This window comes from Salvelinus fontinalis, chromosome 2, assembly GCF_029448725.1.
Source record: "Salvelinus fontinalis isolate EN_2023a chromosome 2, ASM2944872v1, whole genome shotgun sequence".
Lineage (NCBI taxonomy): Eukaryota > Metazoa > Chordata > Actinopteri > Salmoniformes > Salmonidae > Salvelinus > Salvelinus fontinalis.
Genome location: NC_074666.1, coordinates 70,603,613 through 70,614,657, shown reverse-complemented (window position 1 = coordinate 70,614,657; position 11,045 = coordinate 70,603,613). Strand labels below are relative to the sequence as shown.

Below are 11,045 nucleotides of genomic sequence, written 5' to 3'. Positions count from 1 at the left end.
GAGATAGGGTAGGATAGACTGGGCTAGTCTGGGAGATAGTGTAGGATAGACTGGGCTAGTCTGGGAGATAGGGTAGGATAGACTGGTCTAGTCTGGGAGATAGTGTAGGATAGACTGGGCTAGTCTGGGAGATAGTGTAGGATAGACTGGGCTAGTCTGGGAGATAGGGTAGGATAGACTGGGCTAGTCTGGGAGATAGTGTAGGATAGACTGGTCTAGTCTGGGAGATAGGGTAGGATAGACTGGGCTAGTCTGGGAGATAGGATAGACTGGGCTAGTCTGGGAGATAGTGTAAGATAGACTGGTCTAGTCTGGGAGATAGGGTAGGATAGACTGGGCTAGTCTGGGAGATAGTGTAGGATAGACTGGGCTAGTCTGGGAGATAGTGTAGGATAGACTGGTCTAGTCTGGGAGATAGGGTAGGATAGACTGGTCTAGTCTGGGAGATAGTGTAGGATAGACTGGGGTAGTCTGGGAGATAGGGTAGGATAGACTGGGCTAGTCTGGGAGATAGTGTAGGATAGACTGGGCTAGTCTGGGAGATAGGGTAGGATAGACTGGGCTAGTCTGGGAGATAGGGTAGGATAGACTGGGCTAGTCTGGTAGATAGGGTAGGATAGACTGGGATTGTCTGGGAGATTGTGTAGGACAGACTAGTCTGGGAGATAGTGTAGGATAGACTGGGCTAGTCTGGGAGATAGTGTAGGATAGACTGGGCTAGTCTGGGAGATAGGGTAGGATAGACTGGTCTAGTCTGGGAGATAGTGTAGGATAGACTGGGCTAGTCTGGGAGATAGTGTAGGATAGACTGGGCTAGTTGGGAGATAGGGTAGGATAGACTGGGCTAGTCTGGGAGATAGTGTAGGATAGACTGGGCTAGTCTGGGAGATAGGGTAGGATAGACTGGGCTAGTCTGGGAGATAGTGTAGGATAGACTGGGCTAGTCTGGGAGATAGGGTAGGATAGACTGGTCTAGTCTGGGAGATAGTGTAGGATAGACTGGGCTAGTCTGGGAGATAGTGTAGGATAGACTGGGCTAGTCTGGGAGATAGGGTAGGATAGACTGGGCTAGTCTGGGAGATAGGGTAGGATAGACTGGGCTAGTCTGGGAGATAGTGTAGGATAGACTGGGCTAGTCTGGGAGATAGGGTAGGATAGACTGGTCTAGTCTGGGAGATAGGGTAGGATAGACTGGGCTAGTCTGGTAGATAGGGTAGGATAGACTGGGCTAGTCTGGGAGATTGTGTAGGACAGACTAGTCTGGGAGATAGTGTAGGATAGACTGGGCTAGTCTGGGAGATAGTGTAGGATAGACTGGGCTAGTCTGGGAGATAGGGTAGGATAGACTGGGCTAGTCTGGGAGATAGTGTAGGATAGACTGGGCTAGTCTGGTCTAGTCTGGGAGATAGTGTAGGATAGACTGGGCTAGTCTGGGAGATAGGGTAGGATAGACTGGGCTAGTCTGGGAGATAGGGTAGGATAGACTGGGCTAGTCTGGGAGATTGTGTAGGATAGACTGGTCTAGTCTGGGAGATAGTGTAGGATAGACTGGGCTAGTCTGGGAGATAGTGTAGGATAGACTGGGCTAGTCTGGGAGATAGGGTAGGATAGACTGGGCTAGTCTGGGAGATAGGGTAGGATAGACTGGGCTAGTCTGGGAGATAGGGTAGGATAGACTGGGATTGTCTGGGAGATTGTGTAGGATAGACTGGCTAGTCTGGGAGATAGTGTAGGATAGACTGGGCTAGTCTGGGAGATAGGGTAGGATAGACTGGGCTAGTCTGGGAGATAGGGTAGGATAGACTGGGCTAGTCTGGGAGATAGGGTAGGATAGACTGGGCTAGTCTGGGAGATTGTGTAGGACAGACTAGTCTGGGAGATAGTGTAGGATAGACTGGGCTAGTCTGGGAGATAGTGTAGGATAGACTGGGCTAGTCTGGTCTAGTCTGGGAGATAGTGTAGGATAGACTGGGCTAGTCTGGGAGATAGGGTAGGATAGACTGGGCTAGTCTGGGAGATAGGGTAGGATAGACTGGGCTAGTCTGGGAGATTGTGTAGGATAGACTGGTCTAGTCTGGGAGATAGTGTAGGATAGACTGGGCTAGTCTGGGAGATAGTGTAGGATAGACTGGGCTAGTCTGGGAGATAGGGTAGGATAGACTGGGCTAGTCTGGGATAGACTGGGCTAGTCTGGGAGATAGGGTAGGATAGACTGGGCTAGTCTGGGAGATATGGTAGGATAGACTGGGCTAGTCTGGGAGATAGGGTAGGATAGACTGGGCTAGTCTGGGAGATAGGGTAGGATAGACTGGGCTAGTCTGGGAGATTGTGTAGGATAGACTGGTCTAGTCTGGGAGATAGTGTAGGATAGACTGGGCTAGTCTGGGAGATAGTGTAGGATCGACTGGGCTAGTCTGGGAGATTGGGGAGGATAGACTGGGCTAGTCTACCCCTTGACTGCTGTAACAACAGCCTACCACAGAGCACCATACTACCTAGTACACAGGATCTCTTTCTCGATCTCTGTATCTCTGCATGTCCCACCGGAACAGTCTCTTTTTCTCTCTCACCTACCCCATCTCCCTCTGTGTAACGTGTGTGGGAGACGGTCCGTGAGATCCACCTGATAACCAAGTATACTGTTACCCTGCTGCTGCTGTGGAGTCATCACCTGGAGAGCAGTTGGACCTACAGACAGGAGAAGGAGAGGAAGGAGAGGGAGGGAAAGAGGTGAGGGGGTGGAACACAAAAACACAGATGTATCTACGTAAACACTAGCTATAGCTGGCATGCCAGAGGTGTTCTGACTGTGTACCATAACTGTCTCTCTCTTCATAAACAGCATTAAAACGATGCAGGCCAGGCTATTGAACGTCACAGTTGTTTTTCTAACAGATTACCATCATCCCTCTGAGGCTGAACGAATGGTAACAGTAGCAGTAGCTCGCTAGGCTACATAACAGACTCAGAATCCCCTCTCTGGTTATGCGTGACATCAGACACCCAAGCACGTCAGCATGCGTGTACATATGTCCGTAGGATAGACTGGGCACAGCCCCTGCATGGCTTATGAGAGGAGTTGGGTGGAGCAGGGAGTGGAGGGGGAAAATTACATCACAATACAATTTCATGGAAGTAGTTTAACGTGCTTTAGCTCTTGACTGTGTGCAGAATAATGTTGCTCCCTACTGGTAGAAAATGGGACATGCATGGCACTAAACTCTTAAAAATGCAAACGCCACATTGAATGCTGCTAATGGATTTGTGCCACTCATCTATCCATTTTTACTCCACTTTCTACAACACATTTGTCTCATTGATATAAAAGTGAGAATGTCTTGTTTTGACATGTAACTTCTGCATTTGAAACAGGTTATCACTAGGTTTAAGGTCACATTATAATTCATAATATATTAAGGGAAAGGGGGATACCTCGTCAATTGTACAACTGAATGCCTTCAACTGAAATGTGTCTTCCCCATTTACCCCAACCCCTCTGAATCAGAGATGTAGTATTTCTGTGTGATGTTATGCCGCTTCCTGGCGGTCACCTGTGGAATGCATTGATGCACAACTGCTTTGTTAACTTGACTTATAAATGTCAATCAAACATTCAATCAATGAATCAATCAGCTGAATCAATAAATCAGTCGTCATGAATTCCCCATGAAATTGAGTTTAATAGATTGTTAAAAATAAGGCTATGATGCTGTTTTAGCAAACATTTACCAGGAGAAACCACAGTTATGGCCATACGGCTTTAGGGGCCCAGAGAAAGGCCTGGTACATACTACAGACCATCCTCTGGGGTACTGGAGATACACACACACACACACACACACACACACACACACACACACACACACACACACACACACACTCAAATGCAAGCCACACACACATGCAGACATCCACCCACCCAAAACGGTGGCAGTTAACAGGGATTTGAACCAACCAATACATAGCAGTGTTCTTTAAAAAAAACATGCATAGCTTAGTACCATGAATGTGTAGTTCTCCTGATCAGTCCACAGACGTTACTGTTTAGCTTTGATCCTTGTGTATTTTCCATTTTCTATTGGCCACGGTTTCATTTTATGGCACCATTATCACTGATCACTTTGAATATTCTCCTATTATGTTTTCCATGTAGAAAGTTACATTCTGAACCACCGAGGCTCAATAAGAAAAATAAATACTGGAATGGCTACAACACGATATGGACGTGATTTCTTCTGAATCGGAAAATAAATAGGCCGAGGCCTAACCAATCCCAACCCAGTTTCTTTTCTTCAAATATATAAAAATGAAACACTTGTCTATTGGTTTTTCTGCTTTCAGGTTACAGACACCATCAAAATACAGATTCATTTATAGAAGTGTCTCACAGACAACAAGTACAAAGAGCACAAAATCAAAAGTAAAAAAAGTTATTTGAATGCATTTGTAAAAACACAAAAACAAATGAAACACAAAGCAAACTTAGTTCTGTGTGGACAATGATTTTTAAGGTGCAACGTAAACACTTACGTTCATTAATAAATTCCCTGTGAAATATACAATTTTTCAGAGATGAAACCTTAAAAAATATATATTCATCATCAAATCATTGCTATTATGACTTTACTTAAACCCCCAGAGAAGATGCAAATGGATAATGTTAGATACGAATGACATTTAATATTCTTTTCATACTTCATTTTTTTGTCCTTTGGTAACTGGGTACACCTTGACAGAAATAAATAGTCCGTTACACCCTTTTCCCCTAAAATAGTTAGCACATGTTTAGTATAAGTGCACATTACCACGGACGGGTGTTCTACTTCAAGCGGCCTACATTATGTTTAAAAGTGCCAGGGAGCTCTAACATGAGGGAAGACCCTAAATTGCAGCAGGAGCACATTTCCCCAAAATGGCGGAACAGAGAGTTTGGCCCAAAATGGTAGAGCAAGCAGACATTTGGACGGAGATAGAGTACAAGACTTCCCCAAGCAGGCTGATACTAACTTCAGCACCGTTACAGTACTTCAAAATGGATCTTTTCTCCCCGATTACTTCAAGAAAGTGAGGAAATAAGAAAGGCTTTTTAAAGTATTGGAACAGGGCCCTACATTACATCTCACAGTCCTTTCTACACACATAGGTGCTCAAACATTGCTCACATTACCAACACCACACAGGTAGCAAAAATAAATCTGTTTTGTTCAAAGGTTACAATCTAAAATGCTCGACACGGTAAAGGTGACAGTGAACCCACACATATACGGTCCCATATCGTAACTTTACAAAATAAGATATCAATTCAGTGCAAAACCACTTAACCATTCCCTTTTGTCTTCTGTTTCTAAACATACAATACTGATGTTCCCTTATTTAATGTAATCTTAAATCAATATAATGCAGTTCCTCATCTTTGTTGACTGTACTGTTATTTTAATTATTTGTTCATCCTGTGCCATTATTATATGTGTAGTAAATATCATATAAGAAGTTTGCCTCACAGGAAAATGACGTTATTTGACCCTTATTGAACTATGGGAAGTACGTAGCACCTACACATGGTGGTACAGTACATATGTAATAACCTGGCATAATATAAGCCTGTCCCTTTATAGTAACTGTCCAGTGTTTCCAGATTTCAATGAAATATGACCTATAATTAATGACAATATGAGTGACATAATTTTCCTAGTTTTAAAAATGTTAATATGTAAAAAGAAAGCTGCTATTCTATGGAATGGTGTGGGCTTACCCCAACAATAGAATGGTGTGGGCATATACCGGTCATTAAAAATATTTATGTGAGTAGACCGCTGATTGGCCAGCTCATCCTCTTCAGGAGGATGCCATCATCCTCAATGAGGAAATAGCAAGCATTTTTGAAACGGTCTGCTTGAGATACAAGTTTGAGGTGGGGGTTTTGAAGAGTCAACAATATTATTTGAGTATGAGTTAACAGAATACAAAATTCTAAAAGTGAGATTTTCACTGGACAGTTACTTTAAAACACTGAGCTGCATTTATACCGCATCGACTTCTAGAATGTGCTGCAGATATCTGGAGCAAGTGAAAACAACGCTTTGAAAAGGGCCCGGTGAAGTGCACTGCACTTAAAAAGAGTGTACTTATCTATCCCATGTGCACTTATCAGGAGTTGACTTCACTACTTCCCTTTAACCTTGCCTGGCAAACATTAGGGCCCCAAATGTATGGATACATTTAAAACAGACACTAAAAGAATCCTTAGCAACAATGTAGTCATCCACAGTAGTAATAATAATATCAATAATAACAACTTAAAACCTAAGGGAGGGGCATGCGGGGGGTTGTGCGACCGAGTAGTGATGTGGCAGTCTGTGATCGGCTCACTCCTGGCAGGAAGTGACTTGCCAGACGATGATGTGGCTGCGTTCTGGTTTGGCGGGGGTGGCCTGCTTCATGGTGGGCTCCGATAGGCTGCCATCCACCTCTCCTACATCATCACCTGTTGAGGAGAGATACGTCATATAACGTCATACCCACACACACACACACACACACACACACACACACACACACACACACACACACACACACACACACACACACACACACACACACACACACACACACACACACACACACACACACACACACACACACACACACACACACACACACTCTACTCACCCATTCTGAAGTCGATGTAGCCTTCTCCTCCACTCATGACCAGGAAGGTTTTGGCAGGTTCAGAGGTCGCCATGTCAGACGACTCAGAGGCGGGGTCATCCGACCCAGAATCCCCTCCGGGTCCGGGGGACGGGATCACCTGACCTGGAACAGGAAGTTAAGTATTGAGTACTTCCTCGGTCAAGTTCAGGAAGAAAACTGAATGAAACAGGTAGGGACTGCCTGCGCACAATCATTTTAATTTTCTGTTGCAAAATGTTTCTCGTTGCACACCCTAATGATCATTACCTCTTGCTGCTTACCTGGGACGGCTGCAAAGAACTTGACTGCGTCTCTGTGTCCGTGGAAACACAGCTGTGCCTGTGCCATGGAACAGTAGGGCACGAAGCTGCCTGGCAAAGTGCTCTCCGTGCCCTCCTCACTGAACACCCGTACTGCACCGCCAGGGCGATTTGGCACTGCACCCGCTGTCTTGTTGGCTACAACGTCACAACAACAACAACAACAAGACAACTATAGAGTTAAAAACAAAACCTATAGAGTAATGATGACCGGAAAAACTCCTGGCCTTAAATGAAGAATTTCTTAACTGTAATGTTTTGCGAAGTGAATCGATTTAGCTTGTTATCCATCCATAGCAAGCGGCACACTGCAAAGCCTCCATTATAAAATGGATGTTCGAGCCCTGAATGCTGATTGACTGACAGCCATGGTATATCAGATCGTATACCACGAGTATGACAAAGAAAAATTTGTACTGCTCTAATTATTTGGTAACCAGTTTATAATAGCAAAAAGGCACCTTGGGTGTTTGTGGTATAGGGCCAATATACCACGGCTAAGGCCTGTGCCTAAGAACAGCAAGGCCATCCTGAAAACACATACAGTAGATCCAAAGCCAAGGTCACGCTGTAAACATGCTACACTTGGAAAGGAAGGAGTCATTATGAAATGAATGGAGTGAAACATTTAGAAACAACGCAGACAAGTTAAAACTAAAAGACATTGACTGATTGCCCTGCACAGACAATGAAGCAGTCAGTTGGGTCTGTCTGTTTGTCTAGCTGCATAGAGAGAAGCAGAAAACTAACTGTTGTCTGTCTGTTTGTCTAGCTGCATAGAGAGAAGCAGAAAACTAACTGTTGTCTGTCTGTTTGTCTAGCTGCATAGAGAGAAGCAGAAAACAAACTGTTGTCTGTCTGTTTGTCTAGCTGCATAGAGAGAAGCAGAAAACAAACTGTTGTCTGTCTGTTTGTCTAGCTGCATAGAGAGATGCAGAAAACTAACTTAAGGAGACCAGAGATCAACTATTAGGATCAGAAACAACATTCAGGGAGAGACCAGAGACCCACTACTAGGATTAGAAACAACATTCAGGGAGAGACCAGAACTGACCAAAGAGCACAAACCAGGCCCATATACACGGAGAGGAGGATAGAGACAGAGAAGGGTAGGGAGGAAAAGAGGAGAAGATGCAGCTATATGGAACTGACTAGGAATAGAAGCACTAGAGATAGAAAGGGCAAGACATCAGGAAAGAGGAGGAGGGATAGAGGGACAGAGTAGTAAAGAAAGAGAGAAGTTTGGTTAAGTGTGATGGAGACTCACCCCTGAGGCCCCTCAGTAAGACTCCATGCTGAGGAGGACCTATAGCTTCAGTGAAAGAGGGAGGAGAGGAGGAGGGATATATGGGGCAGCGGAGGAGTATAGTCTATGAATACCCACTCTCTCATTTACAGACAGCTAATTGGAGCTGTTTCATTGACTGTGTGAGTGTTAATGAAGCAGGTTGGTATTTATTGGGATGACTCATGTACTGAGGCAGCTCAGCAGGATAGCCACTAGCTGGCACAGCCACAGACATTAAACCCTGTAACCACACTGCTAACCTTATGCCTAACCTTAAATTAAGACCAAAAAGCTCTTTTCTGTTTTCATTACTTTTTACAATACAGCCAATTTTGACTTTGCAGCTGGCCCATCAAGTGGAAATCGCCCAATAAACGTCAACCTGCGTGAATGAATGGGCCAAGTTAAAGTAGATACACCTTTTCACCACCCAACAACTACAGGGGCTTGAAACAGATTTGTTGATCGTTACGTTGTTCTAAAACTTTGTCTTTGAGGGACGTGAACATTTTCAAGGAGAAAGGAACAATGAATGAGGGAAGGTGAGGAGAGGAGGCCATCTTAGATGACTGAGATGTAGCTCGTATGGACTTACCTTCTGACAGCGGGATGGAGATGATGACACCATTTCCTGTTCCGACCCACAGACGGCTACAGGATATCATGAGGGCTGTGATCCTGACGAAGGAGAAGCCCAGTTTACCCGTACCTAGAGAAGAGGAGAGAAGAGAGGACAGGGTCATAACACTGCTTAAACTCATGCTAAATTGACAGTGTAACAGGGTAACGTACACTGAGTGTACACAACACTTCCCATGACAGACTGACCAGGTGAATCCAGGTGAAAATCTATGACCCATTATTCATGTTAAATCCACTTCAATCAGCGTAGATGAAGTGGAAGAGACAGTTGAAAGAAGGATTTTTATTGAGACATGGATTGTGTATGTGTGCCATTCAGAGGGGGAATGGGCAAGACAACAAAATGTAAGCATGGTACTGTTTTGATGATGTGTTTGATGTCATTTTCGATTTCATTTGCATTGACGTCAGAGTGGTTAGAGGGACAATAGAGCCCTGAGTACCGGGCCACTAGCGACCTGACGGTCGTTAGCGAGTTGGGTCCTACTGTACCAACGCATGTCCAGAGTGCATAAGAGAAGATTACTGTGAATCAACGGTCATGTGGAGTTTGACTGAGGTCATGACCCATGACACCGGTGTGGTGGTAATACGGTAACCGCAACAGCCCTAAGCACAATCATTCACGTATTCCCCATGCATTCTATTGAAACAAAGTTATTTTTGATCTATCATCCTAAAACTTCTCTGCTTTGTCAATGTCAATACTTCATGCCAATAAAGTTGTATTGATTTGAACAGTGAGTCAATGTACAGTACCCAGCATCTTGGAGACGTAGGGCTCTATGTCGACGTCCTGGAGGTGCTGGTAGGTGTGGGCGTGGAACAGTCTGAGGGTGGAGTCCAGGCGGATGGATACCCAGATCCCATCTCCCACCCAGGCCAGCTGACGCACCTGACTCTCCTTCCGGGGGTGGGCGTCAAACAACTTCTACACAGGAGGAAATAGATAAGTTAGCATTATAACCATGTTAAACCACACTATATCACTATTAGATATTGCACAGACATCATGGGCCGATATACAGTGTATCTTCTATTTGATTGAGGTTGTACATTTGAGAGAATAAACAAATGTTAGATCACAAGAAACATAAGACACTGATCTCAAAGGTCAAAGTGGGCTGGAGTTATTGGAACCTACGTGGAATAAGTCACCAAAGGGGCTTTATCAATTTCATGGATGAAAGACTTAAAAGTAGAACTACAACAATTAGAACAACAAAACATCTTCAAACCAAAAGGGAGATTATAGTGTGAAACTTCCTTTTGGGAATTTTGGAAAAGACTTCTAACGGCTGTGGGGAAAGTCATAAGGATTCACATTTATCTAGCACTTTTCCGAAACACAAATCGCTTTACACTGTTCCCCCTTCTACCATCAGAAGGTTTACAGTATAAACCATGTCAGATGATGTACCTCTATCCTCATGGCCTTGGGTTGGATGACGTAGATCTTGTTCCTGTAGCCACACCACACCTTGTCATGCACCACTGTCATACAGCGGATAGAGTGGTGCGGCCGGCCCAGGTCTAGTAGGTGGTAGTTGGTCAGATCCCACTGTCCATCTGCATAGGGAGAAACACACAGAGAAACGATATGCTTGTGACACAAAATGGCTGCCAAGCTGTTTTACTCCAGGGAGCATCACAATAGCAGGTTGACGTTTATTACAGTCTGGTCCTGGAGGCAGAACTGAGTGATTTCCGCTAGATAGGCCAGCTGCAAAGTCACAATTGTCTATATTGTAAAAATGCATATAAACACACATTTGCTTTTGGGTCTTAATTTAAGGTTAGGGTTAGGCATTAGGGTTAGCAGTGTGGTTACGGTTATGGTAAGGTTTAAATTAATATTGCATTACTTTGTGGCTGGGCCAGCTAGAAGATTCATTACAAAAACGCTAACCAGCATCACAATACGGCTTGAATCAATGCATCCTTACCGAGGCCTCTGTGGAATATAGCCAACGTGCCGTCCGCCAAGGCAACCAGGACTCTTCCTCTCACATGCCTGCAGACAGAGAGCACACATAGACATGTCTGGTGAGATATACATGGCCTGAATACTCACTACAAGACATGTCTGGTGAGATATACATGGC

The 11,045-nt window shown here is 44.5% G+C and overlaps 1 protein-coding gene across 1 annotated transcript in view; it reads right to left on the bottom strand.

Moving 5' to 3' along the window:
* Positions 1-3,656: 3,656 nt before the first annotated feature.
* Positions 3,657-11,045, bottom strand: part of spag9a (sperm associated antigen 9a) — a gene marked incomplete in the record, with an annotated part of 52,215 nt that continues 44,826 nt past the window's right edge. The window contains 8 exon segments of the mRNA XM_055884241.1: positions 3,657-6,484; positions 6,670-6,813; positions 6,972-7,148; positions 8,278-8,322; positions 8,894-9,007; positions 9,700-9,871; positions 10,361-10,509; positions 10,887-10,954. Coding sequence (XP_055740216.1) covers positions 6,366-6,484; positions 6,670-6,813; positions 6,972-7,148; positions 8,278-8,322; positions 8,894-9,007; positions 9,700-9,871; positions 10,361-10,509; positions 10,887-10,954 — 988 coding nt within the window.